At 39.9% G+C, this 18649-nt stretch overlaps 2 protein-coding genes across 7 annotated transcripts in view; one reads left to right on the top strand and one right to left on the bottom strand.

Annotated features, from left to right (window-relative positions):
* The first annotated feature begins 3571 nt into the window (after positions 1–3571).
* c3h3orf18 (chromosome 3 C3orf18 homolog) lies at positions 3572–10887 on the top strand. Of its 4 annotated transcripts, none has more exons than XM_015958971.3 (6): positions 3572–3939; positions 4683–5089; positions 5189–5214; positions 5294–5423; positions 5680–5707; positions 9497–10887. In XM_015958971.3, exons 2-5 carry the CDS (start codon positions 4826–4828, stop codon positions 5683–5685), a joined length of 426 nt encoding a protein of 141 aa, XP_015814457.3. In that variant the 5' UTR covers positions 3572–3939; positions 4683–4825; the 3' UTR covers positions 5686–5707; positions 9497–10887. The 4 variants fall into 4 exon arrangements, with proteins under 4 accessions (XP_015814457.3, XP_015814456.3, XP_015814455.3 ...); XM_015958969.3 differs by lacking the exon at positions 5680–5707 and having other exon boundaries at positions 3576–3729; positions 3814–3939; XM_054730356.2 differs by lacking the exon at positions 5680–5707 and having other exon boundaries at positions 3576–3729; positions 3796–3939.
* Positions 10026–18649, bottom strand: part of si:ch211-161c3.6 (high mobility group protein HMGI-C) — a 23597-nt gene continuing 14973 nt past the window's right edge. For all 3 annotated transcript variants that reach the window (XM_070549928.1, XM_015958972.3, XM_015958973.3), the window contains exon 6: positions 10026–17800. Coding sequence is in view for 2 of the 3 variants with exons in the window: in XM_015958972.3 (XP_015814458.1) it covers positions 17732–17800 (69 nt within the window). In the remaining variant the exon portion in view is untranslated. The remainder of the gene's footprint in view (positions 17801–18649) is intronic.

Genomic DNA, 18649 nt, shown 5'->3' with positions numbered 1-18649 from the left:
ACCAGCCCTCAAGGGAACTTGTTTTAGAAACACTTGGACACATTCTGGACAGGGAAGAAGATGGTTTGATGGAGGAGTGAAGGCCGGTATCTATGTTAAACGGGAAAACCCTACAATAAATATGGGACGAGATAGATTGCACTTTTCCAGCACCTGTAATGCAGCTCTAAACCATATTCCTGTTTCAGTATAGGTCACACCCTCCTGCCCCAAATCAACATGACTCCCTCAACAATAGAGGCTAATGACTCATCGGGGTAGAGAGGAGGGGTTTTCAGAGTGAGTTTCTGCTCGTTAAGCTACAACAAACAGCTACAGCTTATAAGATTGACCCTCCAGTTTTCCAGTCAGAATTGACAAAGCTCCTCAGATAAGAAGCAAAACCTTAAGACAACAAAGAAGTCCAGTCGCCTTCATTTTAACCTTTTTGGATGAGTCCAGACCCTAATCCAGAGTAATGGGCACATCATGATAAGGAGAGATGCAGATGACACTAAGGGTGGTCTAATGAAACATTTGTGTGTCAGACCTTTTTATTTTTGGCTAGACAGTGCACACACACACACACACACACACACACACACACACACACACACACACACACACACACACACACACACACACACACACACACACACACACACACACACACACACACACACACACACACAGAGCCAGTTTAAGGTGCAATAAAGTAAAGGCTTGGGCCAGCTCTTCCGGGGAAATCCCAAGGCGTTCCCTGGCCAGGCGAAAGACACAGTCCCTCTAGTGTGTCCTGGGTCTGCCCTTGGGTCTCCTCCCAGTTGGACGTGCCCAGAAAACCTCACCAGGAGACATCCTGACCAGATGACCAAGCCACCTCAACCGGCTCCTCTCGACGTGGAGGAGCAGCGGGTCTACTCCGAGCCCCACCCGGATGACCGAGCTTCTCACCCTTTCTCTAAGGGAGAGCCTAGCCATCCTGCGGAGAAAACTCATTTTGTGCGCTTGTATCCGTGATCTGGTTCTATTGGTCACTACCCAAAGCCCGTGACCATAGGTGAGGGTAGGAATGTAGATCGACCGGTAAATTGAGAGCTTTACCTTGCGGCTCAACTCTCTCTTCACCATGACAGATCGGTACAACTTCCGCATCACTGCAGATGTGGGAGCTGTAAAACCACACCAGCAGTTTTTGTGGCAGGTTGATCTTCCTGAGAGCCCTCAGGAAGTATAGCCATTGTTGTACCTTCTTTATCAGACATTTGGTGTTGTGTGTCCATGTGAGATCCTCTGATTTGTGTGCATTGCAGAGCTGTAGTCCACAAATGGCAGACTTGCATATGCACCTGCATTTTACTTAGTGTGAGCAGATTTTTATTTGATGATTTAAAACAATCTGTTTTTATTGATTTAAATATTATTCTTTATTTTAGAGCAAAAAAGGAACAATGCAAAATATAAAAGGTAAAAGACTGAACAAGATATACAAGTTTAAAAGCTTGAATATGAAATGATTAAAATGTAATTTTCTGTTCATTTAAAAAAGACAATTTAAGGGGCTGATTATAATGTAAGTACAGTTTCTTTTCACTACTACATTTGTAGCTACATTTCTGTTTTTTCACATGTGGCGTTGGAGGATATCAGTACAATTCCCTTTCCTGTTTCCCATTTCCCGTTTGTTTTCCTGCTTATCTTAAGCCTCCTTTGTGTCTGAGCTGAAAAGAAGAACAAATTTGTAAAACTGAGAGGCTCCAATTTAAAATTTTGTCTTAGCCACTATTTACCCATTTAAGGAGCACTTCCATTTTAAAGAACGATAAATCCATTTAAAATATGTAAATAACACTTTGTCAATTCTCCAGACATGTTTGATTCAGTTGAAAAGAGGCTGAAATACAACATGCATCCACAAGTTTACACGCAAACGAAAACATGAAAAGCTCAGTGTGGCTTGGGATGTTTACCCTGAACAGTCTGAGACTTCCTGTTTTATCAGTTACATATTAGGCTGTACTGTAGTGTAGATGGGAGCGGAGCCTATTCCTGCTCTCACCTGAGGAGATACAAAGTACCCTCACTAACAATAACAAAACACACTTAATCGTAAAAGATCAATTTAGAGCCACTAACAAACCAAACCTCAGAGAATACACCTGATTCACATGAGCTAACAGCCATAGCTCTGCATCAACTCAACATAAATGTAAAATTTAAACAAGGCTTTCAAGCTTTTGGACTCAAAGTTTTAGGGTACATTTGTGACTGCTTTACAAAAGCCTTTTCTCTTTTCTTTGCCTTGCCAAACTGGAATGATGAAATATTTGAGAAAGTAAAAATTTAGTGTCAGTTTTAATTTTAAGTTACCTCCTGACCTCAGATGTGCCCCAACTCTAGTGACTTTTAAATCAAAATTAAGAACTTTCATGTTTTCATCAGCCTTTATTCTTATGTTGCACCTTCTGCACTGTAACTGCTCACTCTTTAACTTTGTATCTTTCTTTTATTCTTAAATCTCAAACTCATTTTTGTGTAATGTAATTGTGTTGTCACATTGATTTTAATGTTTGTGCTATTCTTGTTAATGGAAGGCACATTGAATTGTCTGTGCATGAAATGTGTTATATAAATAAAGCTGCCTTGCCTTACAAATGTTTAAATATTGACAGTTTTCCATATTTTGGCATTATTTATGTTTTACTTATAATGTCACCACTTTTTGTCTTTAAAAACCCTGAAGTTAGTGAATCAGTATAGCTTCTTCAATATAACGTTACTAAATCTTGACATCAATAAACAAAAATTCAGAAATATTAAGTTTAGCAGTGTGTAAAAATGAAATGTTATTAAATTGGAAAAATCACAGTTTCTTTAAAACTTAGTTTTATTTGCTTACTTTAAAATTTATTATTATTATTATAGTTATGAGAAAGCTTAGTGAAAAATTATGAGATACGTTTTAAAAATGTTTTTTCTGTGTGGTGGAAATGGGCTTCCATATTAAACCCAAACTTTTCTTGTAATGTTTTTCTAAGACTTTAAATTGACTACAAAATCAGCTTAAACCAGTATTGTTTAGTTTAAACAAACAATGATAATTTTCTCCTCTTTCTCTTTTTAAATTTTAAATGACAGTTAGATACTTTTTAAATGTTAAATGTAGACAAAAACATTTTGTAATAAAAATGTGCTGAAAAAATACATTTATTAATTGATTTTAATGTTTTATTTGATAACAGTTTGGCAATAATGACCAAAAAATTATTGGATCTTCTTAAATTATTAAAAAAAATAGTCTATCCGTAATTCTTTTAGATTAATTAGTGAGAAAAATGACATGAAATATTAATGTAAAGCAGAAATACATTTTAGTGTCTACTTCTGTAAGTAAACTCCTTTAATTGGGATTTGGATTTAGGACATCATTGGGTTAATTTTCTCAGCCTTGCCACCCGGATGCAGTCATTCACATGAGTCTGACAGCATCTGGTGTGCAGAGCCATTAAATCCCATTCTCATCCCTGCAAAGCCAAACGGGCAGTGAAAGCAGCCAACCACATTTATCATCTTGAAGCCATTAGACCAATTGCAGAGTGAGGGGGGAGGGAGCTTGCAGCACTGATTTCTGTTTGCAGCATCCCAAAAGCAGCTTCTGTTGTGTGAAATACAAGAAAGGCCAAGACAGCGGGAGAGGATCCAAGCAGGCAGTCGAAGAACTGGAGGGGGAATATCTTGGGGGCCACTGGGGTAGGGTTACTTTTGGTTTGTGGAGTTCATTCTCAGAGAAAGTGACTGTTGTCTCAATGTAAACAGCCTCTGCATTTGCTGAAGGGGGAAGCAAGAAGAGGAGGAGCAGGGACACATGCACTGGAGCAAATGTTGCCTCTTCCAATTATTTTCTTCCTGCCTGTAACTAGCCCGAGCCTGCTGCTCTTAACATGCATGTTGTAAGTTAAGGTACGTATGTGCATCTCTAATCTGGGAGGACACGCGGGCGAGACCTGGATCATGTCGGCAGGATTAGTGGCCCCCAGCTGTGTGTGTGTGAGACAGCTTAGGTTAACCGAAAGGAACATCTACATGTAAACTCAACAAGGCACCCATAACAGAGACGTCCAAAGCTGCCAGCTTTGTCGTCTTTGTGTACACCGAGGTGCAGTAGGGACTGAAACCAGCCTTTGTTTTTCATTGGTTGGCTTCAGTTGCACATGTTCCTCATTAAGAGCAGACAGGATGAGGAGGGAGGAATAGATCATATGTCTGTGCCTTCCTGTGTTACCATATAACACAAATAGAAATCATGCTCCTCTTCAACAACAAAAAAAAAATCTCTACATTCATGTAAAAGCAGCTTTTCACTCTGAAGGGATGTGTGTAGTATATGTGTGTGGGAGACGCTCTATTTATGGAGCGTGTGTGTGTGTGTGTGTTTGTATGTGTGTGTGTTGATTTTGATGTCTGAAAGTGCTGCCAGCACATTTCCTCAGAGTGAACGTTACAGTATTCCTCTGTACTTGTGTGAACTTACCTAATTCCTACTGTACGTTTGCTAACCCACATCCTGCTCAACGAACACCCGCCACGATCGCACTGCCACTATCAGCCAGGGCTTGGATGAAGTTAAGCATGCATGAATTGTATTTTGCAAGAATTTTGGTGTCTTATTAATGTTCTTTTTTGTGTTTTGTTTGATTCTGCAGGTCTTAAGGGTCAAACTGCTAATGACGCCTCAGCAGAGGAACCCCGTGTCGAACATGAGGCGCGCAAAAATCTAAGCAACATATCAGCATCCGCGAAAAGATTAAACAAGACACAGTTCACCTGAGGCAATCACAAAAAAACCATGGCTGTGAACGCAGCTAAAACGGCCGCCAGTTTACTTTCCACAACTGCCACAAAAGCCTCCAACACGGACTCTTTCCTTTCAACGGTCCCAGGAGCCACAGACAATATCACCTCAAGAACATTTATGACAGTTACTATAGCAACAAATGAGACCAGCTTCAATGCCACCGCATTTCCAGAGGAGGTGATTGGAGGTTCGAGGGCTGGAATGCTGCTGGTGCCCTTTGGCATAATCATGGTCATTGGCTTAGCTGTGGCAATGGTAAGGGAGTTGTCCGCCTTCCTTCATTATCGTTTATTTTGGATGAGTTTAATACATTTATAACTTTTCTTTTGTTTTTGCTGTTTTAAAACACTCTAGATGCTGTATATTCGAAAACGAAAGCGGTAAGGTCCAATGAGGCTTGGAAATTGAGGAAGACGTTAAAGTTTTTCTTTCTCGTGACAGTGTTTTCTTTTTTTTCAGGTTGGAGAAGTTGAGACACCAACTCATGCCAATGTATAACTTCGACCCGGCTGAAGAACAAGACGACCTGCTGGAACAGGAACTACTGGATCACGGACGAGAAGGCACCCTGGCGGGCCCCAATGCCAAGGTAGGACAGGAAGAAGGTGTTTTTTTTCCTTGAACTTTCATCATATTTCTTTTTGCCTCTGATGCTAATGATCACTACGGACACCTGGAGGGGACATCATTAGAAATGTCCTTCCATGACGTTTTTTATGTCCAGTTTTCACATTGCTTGTTTAATTTTATTTAAAAAAATGCTATCTTATAATTCAGGTAATTGTGTTTTATTTTAAACATTTGTCCACCAGTGTTAATTCTTTATTTTCATTTCTTTTTTGAAGTTTTGACAATGGTTATAAGCCAAACATGGTAAAGTATCACCTTTGTGTGTCGTTTGTTCCATTTTTCCAAGACTCTTTCTCCATGCTTCCCTTATTCTTTCATGCCATCTGCTTCATTATCCAGAATAGCAGTTAGATGGGACATTTAGAAATTAAAATTTATAAATTGAACTAACCTGCATTTAAGCATCAACAACTGGGAAACAGATTTATACCTGAAGTTTTACCCTCTGGACCTATGCATCTGTTTGATGTTTCACATGTTCTTCACTGTTGATTAATTAAAAAGTATACCAGGGGCCACATGTTGTAGAGTAAATTAGGAAAAATTACATTTTCTCCCACTAAAAGTGGCAATATTAAAGACCAAGTTCACTGAAAAACTGTTTTTTATTTATTTTGAAGTATGATCAGTTACTCTGTGTTTCACGTGTAGGCTACACATAATTGTCTACCCCTATTTCCTGCATCAGCCCCCCCAATAGAAAATAGATGGGGAAATGCTCGGATAAGAAAAGCTAGTCAATTTTACGTCACACTGCAAATTGGCAATTGGCATGGACTCACCCATCTTGGACCATGACGGGGAAGGCTGTTGTGGATTTAGCGTCCAGGAGAGAGCAGAGCACATCTCAGCTAGTAGAAGCTAACTGTTTGCATGATCAACTTCACCACACGGCAGAACTCCTCCAGGCTTGTGTTATTTGTGGACATTAAACATCAACGTTGCAGAGCAAACGAAGTCAGTGGTAGAGTCATGTTGCTGTTTCCCAATCAGAGGTGAGATGTCTGAATATCAGAAAATAAGACTCCAAATCCTGCCGTGCACTGCTCACCCCTCCTCAGGCTCACTTCTAGTTCCTGAAACAGGAGCGCAAGATCTTCTTTTTCTCCACAGAGACTGACTCACAAGGCATTTATTTTTACTAGAGACCACTAGAAACGAGTGAACTTGGTCGTTGATTATGCAACAGCAGAGGCAACTACTGGTACAGAAAAATTATTGCATTGATTGTTGAAGACACTTTCATTATGACATAATCCTGTTTTGCTGGGGACTCTTCATGAAGGTTTCAAAAGTCTCCTTGCACCTGAGGTGATTCCAAAAGCAGCTTTCACTCTCTGTGGCCTGTGGCCTCTGGTTCTCATCATCTCCAGCTTGAATGAATTAATCAGTCTACAACCTAAAAAAAACAAGCTGATTTAGTTCACATGACCACACTAGTAAAACAAATACACTAATTTAGATCCCAATCACACAGCATTAAACAAAACCATGCTCTCCTCTACAATTTACAAGAACATGACTTTATAAATGTGGGAAACCTGCTTCAGTGAGATGCTGCTATCATCTTGAGTACTCACCAAATACAAAATTTCAACACTATGATTGACATCTCCTATGCTCTCCTGCACCGGTTTTTATGTCAGAATCAACTTTTGACAATAGGCTTGTTTCCACTATCGAAACTTCTGTTATACTTTACCAGAACTTCGTGGCATGCACATGTCATCATTTCTTGAGGAAGTTCTGAAAGAACCATTGCCTGGGACCAAGTGATTACCTGAACTCAGAAGGCCCGTAGTCGCTGGGCGGGACATGTGGTTAACTCATGGTGATTGGTTGTAACTTGGTAAGAAACAATATCAGCACACGTAGCCAAAAAATGGACATTTGTAAAACTGGAAGAGTTGCTTAGGAAGCAGAATAGAAAGAAAAGAAAATACTGTAAATCCTCTAATATTAGCCTGTATTTAATTAACTGCCGGGTATCATATTTTGGCCAGTGTCGGAGTCAGCGAAGGTGAATAATGGCTGTTTTTTTATTTTGGCCGGGTGGAATGTGGTAACAAGCAAGTACGGGGGGGCGGTTGTGTCATCCGTCTCACTTTTGATTTGCCAGTGATAGACCGCGAGGGTAACTTTAACCGTGCGGAGACGAAGAGGAGGCGAAAATTTGATATCAAGTTCAAAGAGAACGTGCTGATTATGCTGCAGAACACTCTGGGGAGCAGTAGCAGGGGTTGTATGAACTAGTCACTAGTCGACTTCACCGCTCTATAGTGACTTTTTATGCCTGTCATCGACTAGTCGCTGTCACGTGATAATGACCGGCAAGATGCAGTCCTCGGAAAAGACAGCAGCCTGCTGTCAGCAGGTAACAAGCTCCTGCGCGTCGGGAGGCAACGCGCTGTGCCAGAGCGTCGGTACTGACACCTGCCGTAAAACGGACATTTAACCAAATTGTGACGTTTACCCTCTTGCAATTTAACATTCCCCTCACCCCCATCCTAACCTTAACCAGCTTGCACATGCAACGCTCTGATTGTTGACGCGCTCCAGACATCTGCGTCCTGAGCACGGCCACAGTAACATTATCAAATCAGGTGTCGCCACCTCAAAAACTAATTTAACACGTGATCGTTCATATCGGCTCATTTCCTTTTATGTTTTCACTCTTTATTTGTGCCTGATGCTTTTCGCTACTGTGGATCAGGGCGCATCACCTGTTTTGTCCTCGGTGACACACCTAACTGATACGGCCGGCAAGCACTCCGCTGTTTTTGTGGTCGGTAGATCTTTTAGAACTGCAGTTCAAAGGTAACTCATAAGGTGAATATATATGAACCCAGGTAGCAGTTTCTCTTTAGGATTGAGAGGAGATGCAGGAAGATAATAAACAGGCAGGACAGAAAAATAGTCAAATAAAAACAAGTTAGTTTTTGTACCTGGTGGTTGCAACAAACAGACACCACTGAAGGTTATCAGAAGTGAGGAACAGAAAATGAAATAATTATTTTAATGTTTAGAGCAGCAGGAACTCCGAGAGGCTGCAGGCGCATCAGTGAGTTTGCGGCCGCTGCGCGGGGGGAGAGGGCTGAAGTAGAAACTACCGTTGTTAAAAGAAATGTGTTTAACTTTGAAAATGTGGGTGCAATTTTAATTGTCAAAAACTCCAGCGAACCATTAGTTCATTTTGCTCAAATAGAAATTGAGGTCTGCCTCTAATTCTGGTCCTCCTTCCAATAAAGACCTGGAGCTTGATGAGCTTGAGTAAAATACAGACCGGGCCTGTATTAGAGGATTTACGGTAGGCAGCATTTGCTCTACTTTAGTTTCTAAACTCCCAACATCGAAAAATCCCCCGACAACGCCATTATTTAAGCTGTTTTGTGGCTTTCACAGCACGCCGTAAAAAAATGGTGTTTCTACTAGTCACTGAATGCTACTTTTACATCAAACAACCCCTCTCCTGGTTCCCTGAATGGATTATCGCTTTGACAGAATAACACGTTTACTGTTATTTTGGCACTGATCCGTGACACCACTCACGGCCGCTATATACGGACGTCTTCGCAAAGTCCTGAACAAGGCTCATTTGGATGGAGACAGCGGCTCAGAGGACCGAGTCGTCATATTTTATCTGTACCCCCCCCCCCCCCCCCAAAAAAAAAAGAATTTCCCTAAACACCTATAGTGGAAATGCGACAATAAATCCTACAATGTCCACTGCTGGTATCTGTCACATTCTTGTGATGCCCTCTTACATCCAATTTGTAAGTGCTCTCTGTCCTCTCTTGCCACGATGGACTAGAAGATCAGTAGATGATGGTGTGATAGGGTTGTGGTCTAGGCATTAGGTCAGTGACCAGTATTGCTTTTAATTCTTGACCGCCATGACCCTGCTACATAAGTGTTGTTCAAAACCATCTGTATTACAACAAAGTATTCATCCTGTGTGACGAGGCCTTATTAAGTTAATTTAAGAACTGAAGTTGCTGAGTAACAATAATGTCCCTGCTCTTTTCTTTGCAGACTCTCACGACCTCCCAAGGGATGACGCAGCGACCCAGTCGTCTGGTCTTTACCGATGTAGCCAAAGCTCTCAATGCTTAACGACTTCTGGCCATATCTAGACAAACTGTTGCTCAGGAAGGGGAAAGAAAGGGAAACAAGGACTGTTAAGTGAAGCTCAGATAAATACTTTCATCCAAGCAGTTACAATAAAATAAGTATGGAAAAAGCAACAGGACGTATCACAAATAATCTTGCACTGCAATCACTAAGGGCACAAATAAAGTGTGCACTTAAAAAAATTATATAATTGTTGGTAAGTTGTTCATTAGCTGGTCTGTGACGTCCCTCTGAGTTTCTACATCTACTTTTATAAAACAGTCTATGTAATAGTGATTTTGTAGTCCTACATCATGCAAGAGACGTGTCACCAATCTCAAATTGTGTTTTCCGTTAGTTTTTTTTTAAACCTTTGTAACGTTTCCATCCGTGTGCATTAAAAATGTCAAAGATGAAACACGTCTTGTTTAAAAGAAATCTAACACAGGGGTTGGTTGGTGATATTTTTATTGATAAGCGATACAGAAGCAAAAGTAACACAATCACCACATAAAGAATCATGACAAAATATAAATCACAGGTTTGTGAGTTGTATTAAGGAAGTGGATGAGGACACATCAATAACATAACTATAAAATTGTGTTAAAAGCAAGGCATAAACGATGATTTCTCAAGTTACAATTCAACTTTTTAATGGTTGAATATAGATCAAGTACTGTATGTAACTATACCACTAGCAGTAAGGTCACAGAACAACATTGTCCCCATACAGAGAGTAAATACCCAAACACAGCTTGTGTGAAATAACACATCAACTCAGCTAGAGCCTAGTTAAGAATAATCTTTCAGGCTGACTCCCATAAGTTGAGATCTGTGGACTACTGCAGAGCTAGTGTGACAGTTATATCAAGATTTCATGTTCCACAATGCCCGTGGGCCCCTGATGGAAACTTAATCTTGGCCAAAAGTGACCAAAAGTTGGCTGCTTTCAGAGGTAGTCCAGAGGGCAATTAAATCAAATCAATACAACATTGAATAAATCTGAAATCTGGTAGCAGTTTAGTCAACAGTGCTGAAATACATGAAATAACTGAAATACGACAACATCTATCAAATTAGGTAAGACGTATTTAAATACAGAGCGAGCAACGGGCGGTTTTCAGGTAAAGAGCCACATGAAAGTGAGCGCCAACGGAAAAATGTTTGAACAAGAAACCAAAATGTTCCTCATCCAGTGTATCAGTGGGCTACGACTGTGGAGATGTAAATTTGCATGACATTTGTAAATTTTCATTTGAACTGATTGGAACTTATGCCAATTTTGAACAAATAAAGACATTTATGTAAATGTAGTGCAACATTGTTTATGCAGTTTAGTCACAGAGCATCTTAATAATATCTGACTGTCTGGACAATCTGGTGATTGACATATCTTATAATTTCTGAGTTACACAAACTAAAGAGGAGTTCGAGACACGCTCCCAGAATGACTCAGTAATTTTTTTGGTTTAAAATTTGTTGCAGTTTTTCCAAAATGTTCCAAAAAAACATCCACCAGCAAGACATAAAGGTCCTGTGGGTCTTGTGAGGAACTTGAGAACTCTCGCAAACATTTCAAGACAAATCTGAAACTCCATCGTAATTACCGTTAGCAGCCCAGTGAGAAACTGGCTTTAGGAAGCTGGTATTGCATTAAAGAGCAAGTCACCCCCAAATCAACTTTTTTTGGCTGATAAACTATAAAAATGAGTGTATAAATCGTGCTGCTGACATGTGTAGACAATAATTTTGCACTTTAGTGCATCTTAGTTAAAATTTACATTTTCTGCCTAAAACTGTCAGTCAGTGCGTTTACATGCAGCCAGTAACCCTTTTAAAACCCGAATATTCACAATAACCCGGTTCCGCAGGTCCTTGTAAACACTGCCAGAAACCCGGATATGCTCATAACCGGGTTTTTAAAAAGCCGGTTACTACACCTGGGGTAACCCTTTTCTAACCTGAATGTTTGGTCGTGTAAACGCATACCGGGATATCCCCATCAAAGCGTGTGTTCTACGCATGCTCTGTTCGCAAAGAATCTTGGTCTTTTGAGTAGCAAGACATCTTGTACGCGCCAGAACACCGGAAGTAAATAACAAGTTGGGGGCAAAATGGCGAGTCGCGGCACAGCACCACACTTTGAGTGACGAGGAAACTAAAGCGCAAACAAACACGGTCGCTATCTCTTCCGAACTGGGAAACATGTTGTTGTTTTCATGGATACCGGAACAAGAAGAACCGGAAATGACGCCTATTGCGTCTGGACGTAGTCCATACGTCCTGACGCTACCCCAACGTCCGCATTTAAATCGGGTTATGCAAGTTAGGGGTAACTCTTTTTATTATGCTTGTAAACGGGTTATTCTGATCAACTCAGAAACCCGAATCCCAACCTTAACCCGATCATAACCCGGATATTGGCTGCATGTAAACGTACTGACTGTTGTGTCGTCATCAGGTAAAAACTCTGCACTGCATTTAAATGTAAATCTGCCATCGCTGTAGGCTCAGAGGTACACTATGACGTTAGCTGGTACATTATGATGTCACGATGTTGTTGTGAACCTGTGTGTGTATTTGTTAGCGGCTCTGCCCTCTCAGTCTGCAAGGCAACAGCATTTGTTGCATTTTTCAAACAGGAAGTGGGAGTGGAGTAAGACTGTGGTAGGGGTTCACTTGCTAAGTTTTTCAAGTTGTCATTTATGATTCGATTCCAGTCTAATTAAATGTTAAAACTTTATTTTGTAATAAGAATGTATAAATGTTAAACTTGTGGAGAATTTGGCTATCATTTTAGATATTTTTAATATAAATTCTTAGTTTCATTATGTATTACAATGGCCTGCCATACAGATTCAGTCAGCAGTGGCAGAATCATATCAATCAGCTGCTTACGTCTGGTATTAGCTTGCATTTTGGGAGATTTGATCCCTTGTGGATCCCTCTGCAGCAGTTTATATGGAAGTAACATGAGCATCAACCTGCTTCTCAAGTGACCACTTGTGATTCCCACTTTGTATGCAAGTACGCAAGCAGCCAGAGCCACATACAGTCAGCTGTAGTGAACAACAAACAGGATTCAGTGATTGGATCTGAACATGTCCTCAGACCTGGACTTAGAGACGCTGACCTCTTGGAAGCACGTTAACAGCGAGTGTAAATGTGGAAAAACCCTGAAACTGAAACCCTGAGGTCTGAAAAATAACATTTGAGAGCTGTTTTGCTGATTCATTACCACTATCAGATTGACTTTAAACTCTGTGAAATCAAGAAGAAACAAACAAAACAAAGTTAAATTCATAATATATCAGCTCATGGATGATTCTGATAGTTCCTGCTTATTTTATTGGAAACTAAGGTTTACTGTGTGTGCTTTTAGTTAAAACTGGTTTTAACATGAGATGAAAACATGTGAGATGAAAACTTTTAAAGAGATATTAGGACATTCTAAAGTAGAGTTTGGTGGAACGGCTAATGATCTCCTAATTGTTGTAGATAGCTCCACAAATGGCCTCAGTTTGGAGAAAACGAGATCACATTTAACAAGGACTGATTAGATTACAACAAATTCAACTGCTGCCACCTTAAAGCAGCTCTGATAAAAATTATAAATAAAAATTAAGAGTAGTTCATGTCAGCACTGTATGCCCTACAGCTGCCGGTGTGGATTCACACAGTTATTTACATACAGTCCTATGGTTATTTGTGAGCACCAATAGCTAGCTAGTAGTAGCACTTCAAATGGAGCTTTGGAGAATTTCTCAAAGAAACATTAGACCCCTTTCCAGTATTGAAACTTCTGGGAAATAGCCCAATAGAGTCGCTGGGCGGGACTTGTGGTAAACTTACTCACTCGCTCAGCGGGAAATGATATCACAGATGTCACCATACTACAGACATTTGTAAAATTGGAAGAATTGTTGGCACAGCTGAATGGAAGATGAAGTAATCAAGCAGCATGGACGGCTGCTTTAAAATAGCACAAGAATGCGGCAGAAATCCCTCAGCAATGCCGTAATTTATGCTGCTTTGTGGTCACCTACAGAGTGCTGCAAAAACGGTGCTTTAATTTTTATTAATGTATGGCTATGGGCAACTTTTGGTGCTGATCACTGAACACCCACTGCCAAAACGGTTGATATGCTGACGTCTTTGCAAAGTGTTATGTGACACCAACAGAACTTTAGAGGGTTTACAGATTAATAATGTCATAAAACATTTAAGTCTGTTTTGGTAGAGGGCTTGCTAAGATTGGTTAATGTTAGCCGACTTCCACTGCAGATCTGTCTATACTCATTTTTCCAACTTAACTTGGGGGTAGGGACAAATAAGTAAATACTTCTGCCTACTCATTTTCAAACAAATAATGGAATTATATTTTGTAATGATACATGTGTGAAATGTTTGAAATAAAAATGAACTGAACTGAACTTCAAAGTGCCCAAACTATCCATTTAAAAGCAATGTTTTGTGACTGAGCATTGGTCACTAATCATATTAGGACATAGCTCTAAAACACTTAAACTGACAATCAGTTTGTTCCTTTTCTGATTTGAGGTTGTTATTTTAAGATCTCTAAACTCTCCTAAATACAACTAGACTGAGTGATGTTTTACTTATGAGTTTACTTTCTACGAGACAGAATCAACAACAAGAAACAAGTATTTTTCATGCAATCATTTTTTTTAAATGGCTCAAATGGAAACTGATGACTTAAAAACAAACAAACAAACAACAAAAATCAAATTTAAAAGTAATAAAACACACAAACGGTTAAGTACAACTGTCTTTTGTTTTTGTAGCATGTTGGTCAACGTTAGCCATTAATCTCATGTATTTCAGCACTTTGTGGCCGTTTGCTGCCATAAATTTAAGAGTGTCACACATACATTTTACAGTGTAAGAATCAGAAAATACATACATGATATAGTAAAAATAAGAAAAAGAATAACAAATCCCAAAAAATATATGTTTTCATGAAGATCTAGACCCTAAAAGATAATCGTATCATCAAGTTGTTGTAACCTATTGGCTTCCCAGGAGAACAGTCTCGCTTCAGTTGTTAAAAAAATCAGATACAGTTATTTGAAATAGATGCTTTATTTTTACACCTCTACTGGTGTGTAACATCTCCTCATGTGTGTTTTTGTAGGCATGAAGCCCTGAAACCCCTTTAACATGCTCATATGGTTTGTCTGCTAATGATCCTGTGCTTGTGTACGTGTGTTTTTTTTATAGTATCACGTCAGAGAGTGAAAGGGTAACTTCTGAGGGAGATTTTCTGTGTTTGCGTGTCACTGAGGTAGAATGAGAGATCAAGAAATTGAGGCTGACTGAGGTTTAAATGAGGTCTTTGAGTCAAGGCATACTGGTAATGTCAAATACAGATCAGAGTCACACAACAAACACAGCACCACAATTATTACTGAGTAGATATCATGTTCCTGAATCGTTTTGTACCTGAGGTTTCAAAATGGTGTAAAAGCACGGTTAAAAAAAGAAATCCTGAGTGTGGTAAAATGACATGTCAACATAGACGATGACTCAAGTATGTATGAAGGTTTTTTTTTCTTCTTTGTCAAAATGAAATATCCACTTTTTTATTCAGTCACTTTCTGGTTGGAAGGCACAAAGAGAAAAACACAAATAAATGTATTAAAAATAATCACTCCAATTTAGTAGCTCATGTAGTATACTGTGAATATTTTTCACACTAAAACTGGATTCATTTTAAAATGAACCTTTCATAAGTTTTTGCTTATGTCGTTACATTGGTTAAAATGTTTGAAAACATTTGAAACATGTTAAAAAGAATCAGTTTGGTTCCTTTGTTGTTGCTGTTTTTGTGTCTTTAACCCCTCTCATTTTAGCCTACAAATCCACCACTCCACCTCGCTTTGAAAAACACACTCACACACGCACGTGTACGCACGCACACACACACACACACAAACATTCACACAAACACACACACACATACACCAAATTTCACGAGAGGTTTAGAACACAAGTTCAGGAACAGTTCCATATTTAGGGGAAACCTTTATTTTTTACTTAAATAATAAATTAAAAAAAAACTGTAAAAATTTCTATTTTATAATATTTCAAAATTCAAGAGTCTAACTTTTACGGATGAGCGATGGCAAGGCAGCCTGTTTAAAAGATAGGTGATAAATTCAAGGATCTGGTGTATTTTTTACTTCTGATTCTTTTTTAAAGTGGGGTTCTATGAATTGTTTATGAGCAGTTAGTATCTTACCTGACTGAGGTAAAGATAAACTGCTTTAAGTGTAACGGTCCTAAGTGCAGGTACACACATACAGAACTGATAGACGGACTGATTTTGAATGATAGATGGCCTCAAAAGGTGCCGGCACTTCCGATACACTCAAAAGCAGTACTAGTGCGCTAAGAATTAAAATGTTAAGTGTACTCACTTAAAGCACTTCTACAAAAGGTTTGGGAATAATCATCACGCCAGAGATTGTGTAGATTATAATTCACGCCAAGAGAAAAAGTGTTATTTTTCCTGAACAGCAAAAAGCATCCCAGCCAGCATGTATAAGTGGGCCCCATAAGGATATATATAGGGAGTCTAAGTCTCCTCCCTTTCCGGTCAGCTCATGGGTCGCCGAAAGAACGAAAAAATGAACGCAAGTCAACGGGGCTAAAAAAGCTACTTTCAAATCCACTTTGCCTTACGCCCTGGATCGCACATGTTACAATAGATGTCATTATAGTTAATGAGAGTGGGCACACGGGGAGCGCCTCACCGTGCCAAAGCACTGATGATAGGTGCCAGTTCTATCTCACGCGGATGCGGAACGGCTTTACGGCACAAACCCAGCTGCAGTTTTGATAACTTTAAAGTACTATTGATCTTAAAACATTCTAATAAATAGTGTACATTTTTAATGAATTAAGAGTCTCACAAAACACAACGGCAAGTCTGGTAAAAGTATAAACAATAAAGTCACTTCCTGGTTCCTGTTCTCAAGTCCTGCATGATGCTGTGACTAGTGCTCAGCAGCACGTCGCGTCCTGTGTGATCACTTGACTTCTCAAAATCGCAGGCGTGATGCTTCCGCCTCCGGTGTGCCCCAGGCTTTTGGCTCCCTACGTGGGAAAACCATATAGGTGCCATTAGGGTTTCTCCACGGTTTTCATGGTGGTCCTACATACGTTTTCCCCACATAGTTTTTAACTGGCCCTACATGGGTTTTCAGAGGGACCCTGAGGGTTTGAGTCATAAATGGGCATGTTAAAATCTACATGGGCAAAACCCTGTGGGGCCACTATGAAAACTGTGGACAAACCCTGTTGGCACTCATACCGTTTGCCCATATATATATATATATATATATATATATATATATGGCCCACCTATGCATGCTAGCTGGAATTTTGGTGGAAAAGTGAGTACAAATCAATAAAAACAATCTGAACATATATAAAATAGTGTTTACTTTATTTGATAAAAAATGCATGATATTTTAGGTCTTTTTAGATCGAGGTGACACACCAACCCATTCAGATAGATTTTTTGTATGAATTTCATGTGTTTCTTCAATCTGACGCTATTCAGAGCGCTATCTGTAATAGGTAAGATACTGACTGCTGATAACTCCAGAGAACCTCACATCAATAAATTCAAATACCCTTAAGGTCTGGTTAAAGCACACCATCGGGTTTGCTCTGAGTGATCGTGTTTACTGTATGATGGGGAGATTTCCTCCAAGAGAAAAATCATCCCATTTTTAAGGCTCAAGGATCTCTTGAAGGCTTATTAGAAAACGAAAAATAAACTAATCTTTTAAAAAGTTTTACATGAATGAACACTAAACTTATCACCTGTCTGCATATAAAATCTGACAAACACCAGGACTGTGAATGCCATTCCCCAAATGTGGAACCATACCTTAAAAATGTCATATGATCAAATGCTCAACATCAACATTTAAAGAGAGTTAAAAAAATACTCTTCAGGCAGCAACACATCTAGGGTGCTGTTCATATCAGGAGAAGAAACTACAATCTGCAATGATTTTTGAGGCTGTAGGTGTGTGTGTGAGTTACTGATTTCCCATCACAGATAGGAGTCAGATTGTACCCCTTGTTTGCTTGAAGCCAAACATTGAGGTAGAGGTATCCCATCTACTCCCCTTCCTCCTCTTCAGGCACCTGAGATGACGAGGGACCCTCCTCAGCCTCCTCCGAGGGGCCCTGAAACATTCAAAAGAGAACAAAAACAACCGTCAGCTATCTTTATTTCTGTCCTGACTCATTTAGCTTAAGGTAATGAATCAATACTTGAAAGAGGCAGCAAATATTAAAATTTCATCACGCAATTGCGTGCGAGCAGGTTCCAGCAGTCAGACCTAGAAATGTGAGGAAGACGACGGTTAGACCAGGAAACCAAGAAGACAGGGGAAGAGAGCAGTTAGATCAGGTTTCCCCTCTCTGCACTGACTCATTCTTCCCCTTCATGTGCATGCCTCTGAGAATGGAGTCTGTCTCAACGGTTTCAGTTCTTTAAGCATTGCAACCTGTTTGACAAACTGTTAGGCAGAGAGGATGTGATAAGACAGTCAAGGGGCATCGAGCGGAGTGGCCCCTCATTGGTTAGCACTGTTGTGCAATGCTGGAGATGGCTGAAGTAAACCAAGCATTTCTGAGAAACTTTAAGCAGATGTTCTCCAAAAGTGGAGGAGATGAAAGGATCTCTGCCAGCCTATGTGGGGAATTCAGCACCAATGTCTTGTGAATTTCCAAGAAATCGCTGTATCAACATGAAGTCATTTCATAAAATTCACACAAAGCTTGTGCAGGGCAGGCATGGCTTTCCTTCAGAATTGCTCAAGTTTAAAAAAAAGAAAGCATTGCAGCACTTGTGACCTTATATTTGTTTCTTTAACGTTGTGTTATGATTAAAATATTGTACATAAAGAGTCCTAAAAAACATTTTGAATTAAAGCTGCAAGCAGCGTTGTTCGGCCCTCGCAGCTCCGTGCCGCTCCAGCCTGGCCGGCAGCCCGGGGCACCCGGGCACGTCCGCGGAACAGAAACGTCGAC

Source organism: Nothobranchius furzeri, chromosome 3 (genome assembly GCF_043380555.1).
Source record: "Nothobranchius furzeri strain GRZ-AD chromosome 3, NfurGRZ-RIMD1, whole genome shotgun sequence".
NCBI classification, from domain to species: Eukaryota; Metazoa; Chordata; class Actinopteri; order Cyprinodontiformes; family Nothobranchiidae; genus Nothobranchius; species Nothobranchius furzeri.
Note: the sequence above shows the minus strand (reverse complement) of the source record. Positions and strands in the feature narration are given on the sequence as shown.

Excerpts from the sequence above, each read along its gene's own strand:
- c3h3orf18 (XM_015958970.3), top strand. The coding sequence starts at position 4,826 with ATGGCTGTGAACGCAGCTAAAACGGCCGCCAGTTTACTTTCCACAACT. Across the intron at positions 5,215-5,293 it reads TATATTCGAAAACGAAAGCG|GTTGGAGAAGTTGAGACACC; the intron begins GTAAGGTCCAAT and ends CTTTTTTTTCAG. Across the intron at positions 5,424-9,496 it reads TGGCGGGCCCCAATGCCAAG|ACTCTCACGACCTCCCAAGG; the intron begins GTAGGACAGGAA and ends TTTTCTTTGCAG.